At 37.8% G+C, this 17178-nt stretch overlaps 1 protein-coding gene across 1 annotated transcript in view; it reads right to left on the bottom strand.

The window, feature by feature from the left end:
• Positions 1 to 17178, bottom strand: part of LOC104403578 (microtubule-associated serine/threonine-protein kinase 2-like) — a 103327-nt gene that overhangs the window by 17180 nt on the left and 68969 nt on the right. The window contains 11 exon segments of the mRNA XM_010011766.1: positions 428 to 550; positions 2145 to 2246; positions 3300 to 3465; positions 4806 to 4938; positions 5355 to 5493; positions 6615 to 6823; positions 8840 to 8925; positions 9537 to 9599; positions 11031 to 11071; positions 11217 to 11349; positions 15357 to 15458. Coding sequence (XP_010010068.1) covers positions 428 to 550; positions 2145 to 2246; positions 3300 to 3465; positions 4806 to 4938; positions 5355 to 5493; positions 6615 to 6823; positions 8840 to 8925; positions 9537 to 9599; positions 11031 to 11071; positions 11217 to 11349; positions 15357 to 15458 — 1297 coding nt within the window.

The following is a 17178-nucleotide window of genomic DNA, read 5'->3' as shown; positions in this document are numbered from 1 at the left end:
TCCCTACATACTTGTCTGCAAGGGTTAGGGCTTGTTTGTTTTATTTAAAAAAATACTGGCTGAAAACAGTCACTAGGGATAGATAATATTGCTCAAAACCTCAAGAAAGTTGCATTTACCAAATGCTTTGGAAGTATTGTGAGAAACAGCATAACAACTGAACAACTGCAGCACCTCTCACTGCAGGGTGATGGCTGGCAGGACCACAGGCACCAGTGAAAGGCCAACTGACTTCAGCAGCAGCATTTTTTCATTTAGAATTCATTTGCTTTCAAAGAAACCTTACCTGGCATTCAACAGGAACTTACTACAGCAACTTCCATTAAGTGTTTAATTTCATTTCTACCAGTGACTTATCTCTAACAATTTCAAAAATGAAATATGCATAAAAAATATGATGCCATTTAGGCTGAATCTTTAGTCTTACTGTCAAAATAGCTTGTGTCATCCTCAGATTCCAACTGTGGGATGAATTCAGCTTTCTGTCGAAGTAATCCATTCCAGTCCAAATCTTTAAAGAACCGATGCTGTTTCACTTCAAAGGCACTACCTGAAATAAAGCATCTTTCATTGCAGAGTATTTCTTTCAGCATTTGCATAACGAGAAAAAACAAACCCTAAAAATATCAAGAGCCTAAAAAAATGTACCCAAGTACATTTAAGTACCCGGAGTCCATTTTCCAGGAATTTTGAGAAACAACTTACCCTTTTACCAAAGTGGTGATGTAGGATAAAATCTTAACAAGATTTCCTCCTTCCCACCTCCCCCTCTTGTTTAATGTCAATACATGAGTAAACTGGCTGGAAAACAGCATCTGCTGTTACATTCCACACAAGTGCAAGATTAAGAACTAATTAACATCTTAATTTAAAATTTCCAAGCTCTAAATACCATCCTCAAAAAGGCACTTAGCATGAGTGGCTCCACTGTCGTGAATAAACTCATTCATGTGCTTAAAACAAGGCAGGGGCTCACCTATCTTCCTGAATTAGTATCTTTTGATATTAAGCTCAGAAACCTGGGTACCCAGAAGGGAAAACTAAGAATTATCTGTCTACTAGCATATGCTTTTTTTTTTTCCAAATGAAATTAATATTCATAAAAGATGCTACTGTCTTTTTTAAAAAAGAATGTAGCAGAGGAAAAGAGATAAAAGGTTTGCTGAGTGCCAGTGGCACTACAAGATGCCAAGTGGAACAGCAATCTCAGCATTACAGGTATATAAGAAATCAAAAAATCAGTCCATCAAGTCATTTTATAAGGCAAGAAACTCTACATCTTTTCTGTGACAGCAACATCTTTCAAGTACATGGATTTGAAGTAAAGAAGAACATGTGAAAACCATCTATTATCATTATTAATTCATGATCTATTCAGCATCCTTGTGTGCATATGTGTTAAGTCTGCTGAATACATGTGCCTTTTGGAACTGTGACACATCTAAGTTTTTATTTTATCCTTAAAGTGTAGTTTCCAATTGAAAATCTAAAATTAAATCAAATTAAACAAACCAACCAAACAGACAACCTGTGCTGTGAAGCCACAGTATTGCACAAATTATTTTGAAACAGAAGTGTAGCTAGAGATTATTTCTGGTAACTTACTACCAGCGAATGAGAAGTGTTAGTTTGTAGAACTTTAAATCTGACATTAACAGACAGAAAGATTGATGTACACATCTGACTTCGCCAGAGATTATCAGACTTTTTTGAATGTTTGGAGAATTCCACGGTAAGGCCTCTAGGAATGACAAAGTTTTCATTTATTTCATTACACCCAGGAATTCACATCCATGTAGGGGATTAAGCCCCTAGTCAAAGAGAACTTCAAAGAGATCTGATTATACACTGTTCAAATGGAGACAACAACCCTGAAGCCTTTAATAGAACAGCACAAATTTGAGAAGTTATATTGCCAAGCTGCTGGTGCCCCATTCTTGTTTGCCAAACAAGACAGTAATATCTGAGTCATGTACAGTCTACACTAATTCTCAGAGCTACATCACACAAGATTCACTGAACCCAGTACAAACAGTTTCCCAGCTCTAGATGAGCTTTTTTCAGGATAGGTGGGTGTGCATCACTGGCAAGGTAGATTCTTTTCCTGCTTCTGGGTAGTACTTTCCTATGGACAAGGTTCCTACCTGTTCCCATTCTTTCCAAAGGATTTTGGCGGAGCAGCTTAGAAATGAGATCCTGAGCATCTGGTGGCAGGGCATCATCACCTTCTGGCCAGGCAATTTCATCTGGGAACAAAAAGAGGCTTGACATTTTCTACCAGCTTCATGACTAATTTGAATAACCATTAACAATCCTATACCTTAAAATGCAGTGTTCAGTACTGCCCCAGCATTGCAAATACCCTGAATTCAGCAGCTTGCATACTTAATATAATTCAAGCATTGACATTTTCCAAAATGCATAAAATTCAGCATCAGCTAAAGCTGCTGTCAATCAAAGCAGTGCTAGTGGAAAAAAAAGGCAGTAAGAACTCTATTAATAAAGTATGAAATGGGACTTCCATGATGATCCATAAACAAAGACACTGACAATACTGCGGCTGCATCTTGTGCCTGCACATTTCAAGCTTGTTATACTTGGAACAGAGAGAAGAACTCACAGGTAACGCTTCCATGCATCATATTTAGTTCTTTGCTGAAATTTGCTTTTTACAAAGGACATTTGCCAAGCGTGTTAAAAATTTACTGTTTCAGAAAGCATTCCCAATAGGAAATGTTTTCACTGGCGTATTCACTGAGAGAACATAAAGCAATCATTTGTCCAACTCCAAGCAGGAGATAGGTTTAAAAAGCCCCAAGACGTGAAGGTACTGAGTACAACAGCTTCAATGTGTTTTGCTTAGAACTTCCTTTTTATTTCATCTATATAACAATTACTAATTGAATGACATTTTCACCTACAGAAGAAATAACCAAAATCAGACTGAATTAGACCAGTTGGTGGCTGCTCCTTTCATATTCTCCATCACTGAAGTTAAAAGAACAGAAAAAGAACAGAAAACATCTCCAAATGCTTTTCCCCAATCCTACAAGGATTTGCATGACTCCCATACCATGTACAATGAAAGAGTTATCTAGCAAGACGTTAAGCAACAAAACAACACTTGATAGCTGAAATCAGACAGATGCTACTTTGACACAGAAAGATAAATACTTTCAAATTAAAAGCCATTATTTTATACCTAGCCCTTTTTGACTAAACTGCGAATCCTCAGTATTTTCAAGGTTTTACCTCACAGCACATTTTGAAACCCCCTCAGAGACAGAACAGAAACATACCACTAATCACTTGTCCAAACAACTCTTCAGGTGTGTCCCCAAAGAAAGGAACACAGCCAACCAGAAACTCATACAAGATAACTCCCATGGCCCACCAGTCCACAGGCTTCCCGTAGCCCTGGCGCAGGATCACTTCTGGTGCAATGTATTCTGGAGTCCCACAGACCTCAAGAGAAACACAAGAAAGCAATTAACTTACAAATTGCCAAATTCACATCAAGGCTTATTCTTGTATTTTTTCTTTCACCTCCTAGAGCATTACAAGGAAGTTATTAATGTTTTGCCACTAACTGCCTTATGCTATGAACTACCTTCCATGGAGCAAGAGTATGGATTTGAGGAACACATTACCTACACATAAATGATATCACATACTATGAGATGTTCCTAGTGAGGACATGCCAGCTAAGGAGTTCTTTGGTGCACATACAGTAAAGCACATGGGAAAAATGTACATTCTGTGTGTATAGGTCTGTCTGCTTGATGGATGCCTACTGGCACAGCTACAGCTATAAGGAATTCAGTTTTGACAAACCTTTTGCATCTCTGTGCTAGCAGAACCTAGTTTCACAGATGCAGAATTAGCAGCACAGCATGATTACACACTTCAGCATTTAAACTTGGGAGGTACCTCTGGCAGCGACAAAGGCTAAGGAAATCATATTGGAAGGTCTAAGTTGCCTCAGGCTTAGAAGCAGCAACAATACAGTTGTAAAAAATGTAACACTGCAAAGTGCAAGACCATGATCTTGTGACCAAAGAAGAGGTTCTGCTGGAAAAAACACAATTACTCAGAAGCAAAGGCAAAAATACCACAGGATGCTTATGAATTAATACTTGGCACAGCTAAAAAAGAAAACTGAGCTGTGATCGGAGGTATTTTCAGAAGAGGGAAGTATTTTTTAATACCATTATACAAGGCACTGATGAGCCTGCATCCAGAACAGTATAGTTCCTGCCAACTATGCCCAGAAAGTAGCAACTCAAGCTGAAGGAGGTGTTCATTCATCGAAGGAAAATCTATCTTGTTACCAAGAAGAACTTTGCTGGTTAAGCCTAGCAAAATGAAGACTAAGGAGAAAAATGACCCTTAGTAAATATCATGGGAATAAACCCCAATGTTTAAGCCATCAGACAAAATCTCAAGAAGAAACATACAGAAACTTGTCATGAACTCTCTAAGCACCAGAAGGGGGAGACTGTGGAACAACCTTCCAGCAAAATCTGTGTTATGCCTCTAAACCAACATCTGTTCACACCTGCACTGCTGCCTGGGCCACACTTTCAATATCCTAAACTAGGAGCTGAAGTGCGTCACTCCAAAATGTGAAATACCAAAAAAAGCCAATTTATGAACATACATGAGAATAGACTCCTATCTTTTCCTCCTACTCTACAACACACAGCACAGCATCAAGGCAGAGAGGGAGTGCTATAAAATTCCATTCTATCCCAAGAGAATCTTGTACCTGATCCCACATCAACAGACAAAATTCTTCAGCTTACCTGCTTGTCCAGGAATTCCCTGGTATCCTTCTCAATGTGCCCTTCATAAAGATTAGTTGTAAGACTCATTAACCCAATTTTAGACAGTCCAAAATCTGTTAGTTTAATGTGACCCATGGAAGTTATCAGGAGACTAGAAGAAAGAGAAGCAGCAAAATAATTCAACATCCAACTGTTCCCAAAAGCAATTTAAAAAAAGAACATAGGATAATGCTAAGCAAGTTCTCAGTGGTACATCCCCATCAAACACCTGGAAGGAACCTCCTATTAACTATAGGGCAGCCAAAGCAACTAGGAATTGGACTACCTTCTACCACAATTTCATCAGTGTAGCAACAGCTTTGAAACAGTATCTGAAGACATTCTTCCCATCCTTTCTCAGTGTCTATCTGGTTCTACATCAGCAGCAAGAGACTCCATAAAATCTCCTACATGTCAGATGCCACTGAAGATCTCTATTGTCTCTAGCCCCCACGTCCTCTTGCCTATGGAGAAAGACCCTAAAGAACCAGCTCCCTCCCTCCAGCTTCTGAAGAGTTGAAGACTTACTTATCAGGTTTCAGGTCACGGTGAACAATTCCATAATTGTGCAGGTACTCCAGTGCCAGAACAGTCTCAGCAAAATACATCCTCGCCATATCAACAGGTAGTGCACCAATGTTCTTGAGAAGTGTGGCACAATCACCTCCTAAGAAAAAAGTTGAAAATATGGCACAGTGAAAGAACAGTTATGAGGCTCTCAACTCTCTTAGCCTGAATTCTAAAGTTCTCTGTACATTCTGTCCCGAGCTTCAAATAAATATTAAAGTCATAGGAAAATCTAGATCCATGTATTGTTGGGCATGTTTGCTCAAGAACTGTACAAATGCCATTTTCAAACCATAAGCAAGCCTTGAAGAAAGGGCAGAATCATGACTGTCAGGCCTCTCTATAAATTTCTTTGCTTCCCACTGAGACGCATACTACTTCTGATATACAAGCTTTTTAAAATACTAAGTAAACCCCTCTACAACCACTAATTGGCTCTCCCTACACATGAGGAGGCAGCTTTGCCTTTGGACACAGTGGCAGCCATGAAAATAAGTCTGTGGGTGCCTGATTCAAGCTTCTTAAGGAACATTGCCCACACATTTCATTCAACCTTCATCTCTACCTACAAATAGAAATCAATATTACATTTTTTTATGTCAATACATCTGTTTTCATTCCACTAATTTATATGAAAGAGCACTGATACAATAACTATAAGCTCATTTCTCATAAACATTCAGCCAAGCAAGGCAGGCGTAAGAAATTAATCCTATCCACCAGTGGAAATATATTGCTTACAATAAGATACAAAGATAAAATAAAATCAGATAATATTCCAAAGAATAAGCAAAACAAACAGAAAAACCCTGCATAAAACAGCACTGTAATTTAAATAAGGCTGCTCAAGAACAGACTGTGTTGCTTCACGATGTTTCTTAACTGCCTTTTTTCTAACTGCAATGCCAAGCAAACATGCCATGGATCTAGCCCTGCCATCCCACAGGAAAGCGAGAGGATTTCTTTCCAATGAGGACTGTAAAGTTCATGCTCACTTCTGACCCCAGCAGTTTTCTACATGTAGCTTTATGTTTCCTCAGCCACAGAGATTCATAAATGGAGTATCTCCTTATGCTAAACTGTACTGGCAGTAGAATGACTCATTTCACTGGCTTGGCCCAAGCAGTCTACGCACATCTTCCTGAAAGGGCATTACAACCTCCCCTGCAACTGCAGGGCTGACTGAGGTCCCTCTGTGGGTGCATATAGTGACAACCATACCTTCCACATACTCCATAACCATGCACAGGTGGCGCTTGGTCTCGAAGGAGCAGAACATGCTGACCACAAAGGGGTTCTCAGCAAAAGTCAAGATATCTCTCTCCACAAAAGCCTGCTGGATCTGGTTTCTCAAAATTAGGTTCTGTTTGTTGATCTTCTTCATGGCAAAACGTTGACGAGTGGTCTTGTGTCGTACCAGATACACCGCTCTAGAAAACCACATACCAAGAGGAAAAGTTCCATTTTCAGTTCAAACTTGTTTGCATTTGGGTTATTTTTTTGTTTGCTTGTTGGTTGGTTGGTTTTGTTTGGGTTTTTTTTTAAACAGTGATGGTAACTGCTTTGGATAGATCCTGACAGACTTATCTATGACTCCATGTCAGCGCCAAGCTCCCCCTGCAAAGAAGGAACCCTGTGATGCTTCCTTCCAGGAGCTACTCTGCCTTCTTGAATTAAGCAGCATTTTTGCTGGTATGACTAACGAGGTATTTCAGACACAAATGTCACAAACTTCCTTAAGCATCATTGCAGAGGCATGTAATTTTCAACACTACAGTCACCATTCCACTTAAAAAAATTGTGCAAAATGTATGGAATCAGCACGATTTCTTCCCCAGCTCCATAAAATTAATTTGACTCAACACTGTCACCAGGGATTTCCTTCAGTAAAGTATCTGTTACATTTCTATCATTTGCAGATCATTAGATTCCTGCACTTTAATAATACAGTTTGCAAATAAAATTTTCATCCAGTTTGCCTGCCTTATTGAATCAGTACTTGTTTCCTTTTCTCCAGAGTGTATTACATTTAACATGATATTGTGTCCTACCAGCAGCTAACTATAAAATACAACCAGGATGAAGACAGACATGAGTAACAGCAAAACAACCACTTCTCTCCCCACTTTTAAACCAAGTTACATTTAATGGGGTCTGTGCAGAAATAGGACTGAAGAGATTTAAAACCTTCTTGTCCAACAATATGGCTCTTCAACATGCTCCATTGTGTCTTCACTGACTAAAAAAAATATGTTTCCGCTTTTCTCACATATAACTTCAAAAAAAAAAAGAGTTGCTGTTAACTAAGTACCCACTTCAACAAAGCACTCAAGCACATGCTCAAGTTTTGCTGTTAAGACCCACTGAATATCACTGCTTTTCAGTTACATCCTAATGATTTCCCTGGTAAGGATTTATGAATCACAAAGAATCAAAGAACCATCTTTAAAATTCTGGATAGGTTTGTATGAGCAGTTAAAATTTTAACCAATCAATCAACTTCATCCTGGATTCTTCAATGGATAATAAAATCTAATGGCATTTTTACTGTATTATTTCTCATAGCAGATTGGCCCCGATGTAATTTTAGTATTTGAAGAGCTTATGAACAGCCATGCTACATATAAAACTTGAATACATGGAAGAACAGAAAAGCATAAGTTATTTCTCCCTCAATATTCTTGCTGTTTCAATGAATCATCAATGAAACATCAGTAATATTTGCAACTACAGAATTTCACCCTCACTCATTGAGCCTTTAACCAAATACAAACTACAAGACTTAACCAAACAGCATGAAACGAAATGCAGACCAGCGTAATAAGCAATAAGGAAATGGGTGCAAAATAATTTTCTCAGACTCATGTAATTGCATGTTTTTACTATTACTTAAGGAATGTCACAATAAACTAAGCGATAATATTTTTACTAGAGACAATGTTTAGGGAAAAGGTTTTTGTCATCTCAAGATAAGGAACTGAAGTGTCTGTATCTTACCTACCTACCATAAAGAAATATTGCAGAAATAGTTCCTGGAAAAACAGGCTTAAGGGGACATCCTGGAAGGGCTTCAGAAAACTTGCACCACAGAAGGATTAGTAATACCATATTCTGAAATCTTTCATGTAAAGCAACTAATTTTTACAAAAGGTTCCTTAGCTGGAACCTGTGTGTCAGTTCAGCACAATATAAGAACTTCACAGCCAGGAATCCTGTACAGTCCAGGCACAAGGACTGTTGTCTAAGAAACCCTGAGAACATACAAGAAATGGCACCTCCTAGAAGAATGCAGAAGACATCACAAATGTAGGATCTGTTTAAGACCCAAGCAAAATTCATTTATGCTTTGGACCCAACAAAAAAGAATCATTTGCAAAACATTGCTATTGCCCTTCGCTGGGTAGGACAGTAATATTTTCTTCTGAAGCAAAGTGTAAAAGCCTTACCCATAAGCACCATTACTGATTAGTTTAATAGTTTCAAACTCTTCTTCAGACGGAGTTTTCTTTGACTGGACAGAGGCGCCACGGCTCTGGGGAAAGAAGAAAACGGAAATCAGTAGCAGGAATTACTGTATGTCACCTTTTTGTCTTTTTCTTCTTTAAGCAGCATTCACCCAATCTCAACACATACATAAACATCTGGATATATCTCTGTCTGTATCTCTAGTACCCTTGCAGACTATCTCACAAATTATTAGCACAAAAAGTCAGTGGACTATAAGATTCAGGCCTTTTGTCAACGTTACATTTTAAAAAATAATAAACAACTAAGGATCTTTGAAACTTAGAGGTTATAGAATTAATCTTTTCCAGTGGTCTGTTACTAAAGTCAACTCTCTTCAAAACCCATCACATTTTACAAATGCAGATATAAAGAACTCCAGATATTTTTTGCTTGCAACTCTAAAAAAACATCACCAAAACTTGATGATAATGCCTGTTTGGAACTTTTAAGCATTTCATCAGCACAGTATAGAGATTTCCACATTTTTATGAGTATTTTAACGTGTTCTTTTAAATGTCAGCACTTTTTTTTTTTAATTAAAATTACTCTGCATTATAATTAATTCTTTATTGCAGACGACTTCTTTCCAGAGATAAAAAAAACACTTGCTAGACAGAGTGAGTATTACTGCTTTACCTCGACTGAATCATCTGTCTCAGGAGTGTCTGGGCTGTCATAGCTATTCAGCTGGGCCATTTCTGAAAAGAAAGAGGAAAGATTATTCCTAATGATCTCAATCAAACACTATTCTCTTTGTTTATACAAGACAAACAGGATTTTAAGAGGTGCTTGTAGATGAAGGACATTTTTCCCATCTGTAAAAAGTCACCCCAATTATACAGTGATAACCTTTAACATCTTAGAAGCTGCAGGCAGTACTTTGTATAAAGTTGAATATAATTAATTGCTCTAATTTGAGCCTGACTTATTCTAGATGGTTTCTATAATAAGTAAAAGCAATAAATGCATGTTTGGGGAAACTGCTATCTAGTTAATATTAAAAGCTGTTCCATGCATGTGTGTCTGCGTGTAGCCTGCTGGCACCTCTGTACTCCAGAAAAGAAAACGCATTACACTTCAAACAACCTCCCTGCATGAAATGTGTCTGATTTTGCAAAATGCTGAGCAGCAGCAAACTGGGAGAAAGTCAGTTTAGGCTACTCAGCTGTCTTAGGAGATGCTAGAAACTTTGCAAACCCAAATCCTACATTAACTACTAGTCTCTGAACAGACATCACTGACATTTCTGGGTGCCCTCCTTACAGAAAGGAAATAAGGCACCTTGACATCTCCACTCATTTCCAAAGAAAATTTGACTTTAGTAAGGGGAATTAATGATGGAAAGGTTCTCTCCCATGACAAGGATCAAAGGAAATTTCCCTTTAATGTCAGATTTCAACAAATGCTATTAAATTGCATTTAGCAATCTTTGGTAGAAATTTTCCTGAAGAGCTCTTCACTTGAAGTCAACCTGTCACTGCCATTCTGGCAAACACCGTAGAAGTTAAACTAGTCCTATCCAGACTACTAATTTATGCTAAAATTATGCTCTCCCGAGAAAATAAAAAGTACAGTTCAATCACTGAAATTTTCCACAGTAACCTCCAGTTTCTGCCACACTTTCTATTGTTGCTGAGCAAGCTGTGCATGCTCCTAAAACTTGTCAGAGGATTAGCAAAGTGCAGGCAGAAATACCAACTCACAAATTCCAAAGGTAGTTCTTTTGGGACTCTACACATTTATAGCATATTTACCATATGGAATTCTGGCACCTAGCAGAAAAGCTGTTACTCTTCTAAAGCATTACTCTTTTTAGTTTCACTGTTATGGGAGACATAAAAATACAATGTTATCTTCACCTAAAAATTCGTACTAGTCCTGGAAAACCACAACAAATATACTTTTCCCAGAGAGGACAACAAAGTGAGATGATAGGATACTTTCCAACCAGGCCACCAGCAGGGAGGCAGATCATTAAAGTAACAGGTAGATTTACGTTTACTGTCCAACAGCACAGAGAAAACAGTTAAATCATAAAGCCATTTTCCAACACTGTTTCAGCTATAACACAGGGAGACATTATTAACATCATAAGTAAAGGACTGTCACTGTTGATGTGCAATCCTTAGCCCAGCAACATTCCTTTGAGACATGGGGCTGGAAAGGACAGTCTAGAATTTGACAGCAAACAGGAAAATAAGGAAAAATGGCCTAGAAATTAAACCAATAAAACAAAAGCCTCCTTCAGCTATGCCGTGATCAGGATATCTGGTTATCCCTTCAGCAGTTTGGAGAGTACAAAACAAGAGTTCTCACCCTCCAAGGGATCCCTGGTGAGTCCCAGCTGGCTGATAATATAACGAGGAATGTCACATTTAATTCCTTGCCCTTCCTTGGCATGGCCTTCTGCAGCTTCTAACAAATGGTAGAACTCTTCAGGATCAAATTCCTATAGGAAGGCGGTGAGAGAGACAGAGAGAGGTAAGTGACTCAGCTTTACAATTACAAAAGTTTCTCCCCCATATAGGAGATTCCTCAGAAACATCCAAAGTTAATTTTGGGCTCAGCTGTGATGCAAAACATCTGCAGTTACAAGTAAGTCAATGCATTCTACTCCACTCTGCAAATGCAGCAGACATGCACAGCCTGCTGGATGTTCACTGGCTCAGATCTGCAAATCGAAACAGGACAAGGACTGTAGGGACTCTTCATGAACCAAAACTGGACTACTGGAAAATGATGCCATGATAATGTAAGCATCAGTGTGGACACACCTCCTTATTTTGTCACATTGATGTGTGCAAGGAAAAGGTCTGTGATGAGGTCTGAAGTGTCCTGTTCTGCCACCTCCATCTGACAGTTGAGTTAAGCCAACATAAACCTCTCCTGCTTTTAAATGTCACTTCTGATTAAACCATATACCCACCCACACCTGTAAGTGTCCTGAACTTAGCAACTGCTAATAAAATGGTTAATAAATTAGCAATTGCTATTTTATGAGCAGTGAAGATTTCACTTTCTATATGAGAAATACTGCAGCAGTGTTTCTTGTACTATTCAATAGAACATCATCTTATCAACTCAGTCTTGGTGTATGTGATCTCTAAAGACACAGAAAGGCTATAAGAAGGTGTGATCTCTTTTACCAGACTAACAGATACACTTGGAAATAAAAGCCAAGCTTTTGGCAGCAGGAGCACTCTGCTTAGAAGGAAGTTCACTAGTTAACTTTAACTCTCCCCTACAAACCTCATCATTCACCAGCAATGAGCAGCTTTGTCAAGACTCTTCGAAAATGTTCTAGTGAAATGAGAGGACAAAAGGGGAAGTTAGAGCATACAGCTGTGAGGGCACCAAGGAAGAACTGGTGTGAGTGTAGCCAGCAGCATAAGAGAAAAGAGAGCACAGAACTGTAAGTGAGAAAGAGAAATTAGAGATTGTGATGACATAAAGACCTTTGAATAGAGAAACAGAGAAAAGACACACATCTTGACTGCTCTAAGCAATGCTGCTTGTATACATGCTGTCACCATATACATATATAATATATATATGTATTATAATATAACAATATATATGATACAGGGAAGTAATATGATACAGGTGAAAGGGAAGGCACAGTCTTCTACGGAACTGGAGATCATTTATTGATGAGTAAAGGACAGAAGAAAAAAAGTCTGCTGACAAAAAATTCAAGCATACAAAAAGCTAAGAAATTAAATAAATTCCAGTTCTGTCCTCTTTTTAGCAGGTTTATTTAATCATTCAAATATAGAAGAATGAACCCCACTAAAGGGAGGCAGGTGCTATGGAAAAATAAACTGAAAAAAAGAATAAATTACATACTTTTTCCCAAAGATGGTTTCAGTGATGCACAAAACATTATTTTCTTGAAGCTCCAGAGACTCACAGCCCATAAATAAACATTTTACAGTCCAACAGGTAATAAAAAGACTGAAGCCAAATAAGTAATGTTTAAAATATTTAAATGCCTTCAGCCCTATTACAACAATCACAACCATCACAACCACTGCCTATGTGATCAATTACTTAACTTACAAGGAAGAAATACAAATGAGCTTAGTTACTAAAATTAACCTTAATATTAAATTCTTAGAAAAACTGTTTATGAATTCACAAACAATTGAAACTAAAGGTTAAGCTGCAAAAGAAGTATGTTAAACAATCAAAATGACATGTAGTTGTCAAGCTATTTAAATGGTTGACTATCCTCTACTATATTTCTTGTACTTTTATATGATTAAACATCAATATTGAATTCTTCATGTCAACAGAATACAATATATGTTTTGGGGATAAAAAATGCTAGAAAGGCAATGCAGGTAAAAAAAAACCTCAGGGAACACTAATACACAGATCCAAATCTTATTTTTATACTTTGAAGTCTAGCCACTTCATTGTCAAGGTTGTCACTACATGCTTTGGAGTTCATTACTCAAATATCAATGATTTTACTGATTCCACCTGCTCCCACTCACTTTGCAGAACATCAGGTGCAGGAGATACTGGAGGAACTTGGAGATGTATCAATTTGCAGATAAAAGCTGGCTTGAGTTTGGAACTGCTTGCTTACTTACTGAGTAAACTTACTGAGGTTTCATGTTTCCCTAGATTATTTACTACTAATACGGTGTACAGAAGCACAAATGACAATTATGAACACAACAAATACAAAACCAATATGCTTAAATTTATTTCCTTTCTTCAATGTCTTTACTTCCAAGAAAACATTTTGAAGAAGTACTGGAAAATACTTGGAGTCACTAATCTCATCTAAAATCACAAAAATAGTTTTGAAAGCGAAAGAATTCCCAGTTTAAATGGGTTTGCCCAGGATTTTCAGTGTAATCTAGTAGAGACTTCTTGAATAAGTGTAGGCATCTATCTTGTTGGTTGTGCAAGATAGATGGTTGTATCCTGGTTGTATTTCATCACTGACAGTTGTCTTCCTTGCACCACAGGGTTCACAGCAAAGCAATCCATCTGATGCAAGGGAACCCTCCAAAGTCTACTGACTCTCAGTACTTCTGAAGGTGTTTCTAAAAACTGGTATCATCAGGAACATTGGACTACCCTTGCCTACTTTTGTCTAAGGAAGCTCTGCAAAACTCTACCCCCTAGTGACTCAAGTGCTAAAAGTTTCCCATCGACACACTGCCTTCAGTGTGCTTCACATGTTAACTGTATGTCTAGGTCAAGCTACAGATTCATAATTTAGCCAGCTTCTCTAATGTCTCAAACAGATGTGACTTCCCTGTCATTCTTCTGTCCAGAGAGAACCATCATATAGTGTGCTTCAACGCACCAGGGAATTTCATCCCGTTATTTCGTAAGTTTTGTGAAAACTTCTCCCACATTCCAACAACTTTTTGAGATTCTTCCCTATGATCTCATCAATTTTTCAACATCCTTCTGAAATACAGTCACAGAACTGACTGTATTTCATATAATCAACAACCACCACAACATTGTGTACACTAGAGGCCAAGTCACCTCTTTCCACTGTCCAAAGCCAGGCTGAAAGGAGCCTTGAGCAACTTGGTCTAGTGGAAGGTATCCCTGCCCAGAGCAGTGGGGTTGGAACTAGATGATCTTTAAAGGTCCTTTCCAACCCTAACTATTCTATGATTCTATGACATTCAAGGTGGCATCACAGTAAGAATGCACGTTCAGGCTGCTTCTCCATTGTACCTACAAAATATATTTGGAGTGGCAGGACTTCAGAATACAGTGGCCTACTTCACTGAGATGGCCTAAACACTTTTCACCATTTTTGAGAATTAAATAAAAAACAAAATACATGCTTATTAGCCAGAGTAAGTTAAAAAAGCAATGAGACTTGCTTTTCCATGTATTCCAATAGCACCAAATAGGATTGCAAACCCAGGCTTCCAAATCTGCTTGGATCTCTCCTTGGCCTATCCGTCTGTGTGTTCACAGCTGGAAAACCTGACACTGGGTTTCTCTGCAATTGCTGGGTCTACAGTAAAGAGGCTAAGTCCAAGAGCTCAAACACCATTTATAACGTGGAAGGGAACTTCCCCAGTGACAGTTCTTAGCATGGCTCTATAGGCACCGTATGCACACTATACATTAACAGGTTCCTTACTGCAGCTAATAACAACACAAGGAAAATCAGGTGGCAGAAGTAGCATGAAATGATGTCAACTGCTCCATCTGGTCCCTCAGCCATAAATTTTATACTAAAATAGAATTTAGCTTCTGTTACACCTGGCAGTCCACTGGAAAGATATTTCTACATTAATGCAAAAGACACTTAGTACTTCTTTTTTAAATAATACAGATTTATTTTTCATCAATGTTTTGATGAGAATTTAAAGCTTTCTCTGGAGGCTTTGTGTTCCTTGTATGCTCAAACAAACACCCACCGCACTCTTTAGGTCATATATGCACTCTCCTAAGGCCCAAACTTACCAGGCACTCAAGCAGCCGAGCTGGTCGTGCAATGATAATCATCAGCTTCTTCACAAGTTGGGTAACAAAGGCAACCTCGGAGCTCTCGGATCGCTCGTGGGCCTGTGGAGAGCAGAACATCACATTACAGTCGTAGCAGCAAACTCTTCATTTTTATATATCATATGCTGAATGAAGAGCAATCATCAGCTCAGTAACCATAACTCAGAAGCAAAGGCATGACAGAGTAAGGGCAGGCAATGATCTCAGCTCATTCAAGGATGCCAAGTTACATACCGCTTTTCCATTACAACTGACTCCTTTTACCATGCAAGAGAGATTTCAAAAGCTCTATTTGCATTATATCACCTATCAATTATATTACACAGGATGTGTTTTTATTCCATTTTTAAAAATTAAAAGAGGAATACTGGCTTTTTTCAATTTTACCTTCCACAGAATACTGACATCTAGATAATTACTAACGAACAGCCTCATATTTCTAGACTTTACTCTCAGCTTTACTTTATAAACAGAATTCAAACCACTTCTGTTCATCATCAAGAAAAACTAAACTGTAGTTTCTCTTTATTTAATTTTATAAATCCTGCTGCACCAAGCAGACAAGAAAAGCAAAGAGCATATAGAAACTCAATACAGAATTTATTCCTGTTTACTCCCTTTGCTTCATCAGATTTCAGTATAAACTCAAGCCTTAGTTTCAAGGTAAGTGTGTGTGTGAGGGGGTATCTTTTTATAACAATACATGCTAAAGAGATAATTAAATTACCTCCCCCACAAACAAACAAAAAACCCCCACCAAAGAGAAATTTGAACAAACCCCCCTAAATTACCCTTCTTTTGCTCAAGCACACAATAGTTACATTATGAGTCCTGAAGAGCAAATAAAATAGGATTTCACTGCAGGGTGATAAAAAGATGGTTCCAATGACATGTAAAAACTGAAACACAGTATAGCTATTTATTCCCAAAGGTCTAAAAATCAGGCTTTAACACAGTCACAGATACAAAGTCCAGAGCTCAGCCAATGATCCTATGCTGGCAAAGAGCTTACAGGAATAATATTTTATCAACAAGGATGCAAGTAGCAATAAACTAATGGTTTATTAAACTAAAGCATTGTTCATTAGCACCATCTAAGACAGACATATGTGGGTGAGAAGTCAAAACACACCAGAGATCATCTAAAAGAACAGTAAAAACACAGGGAAGCAGAAATTCAGAGCTAGAAACATACAGGCAGCATTTTGAATAATATATGCCTGACATTTCGTTACCAAACAAACAAACAAAAAATATAATTAGAAATTCATTATTTCTCATTATGACACAGGTCAGAATAAGAAATTTTGAATTGACTCTTTCAGCACTGACAAGCCAGGGCTAGAATTTTAACCTTGAAGAATACAATGTACCTTCTAGTTCATTATCTAAAACCAGTATCTGAGATGCTTCCTGGCTATAGAGCCTTAAAAAAGAAGATAATTTTGAAAGCGTTGAAGTAAGTTGCAATTTTTTTCTAACTGAAAGCTATTTTCTAATTATAAAATAGAAAATAATCAAAATGAAGGTGATTAGTATTCACTCTGTGTCCCCTAATGCATTATGCAAACTTGTAAGTTAAAATATGAATTCTAGAGAGAAATTAATGCTTTCATATTTGCAAAGCCATTCCAGATCACCAGGGGTTAGCTGTGTTGAAATGAATAAATAACATATCAACAATTTTGTATTATTTGAAAAATGAGCCATGCAATTGGAAAGTCTTCCCCCCCCCTCCAGGTTATATTACACAAAAAATATATATATCATTCATCAGTTT

This window comes from Nestor notabilis, unplaced genomic scaffold (assembly GCF_000696875.1).
Source record: "Nestor notabilis isolate BGI_N333 unplaced genomic scaffold, ASM69687v1 scaffold19233, whole genome shotgun sequence".
Lineage (NCBI taxonomy): Eukaryota > Metazoa > Chordata > Aves > Psittaciformes > Psittacidae > Nestor > Nestor notabilis.
The sequence above is the reverse complement of the archived record's forward strand: the minus strand, read 5'-3'. Positions and strand labels throughout refer to the sequence as shown.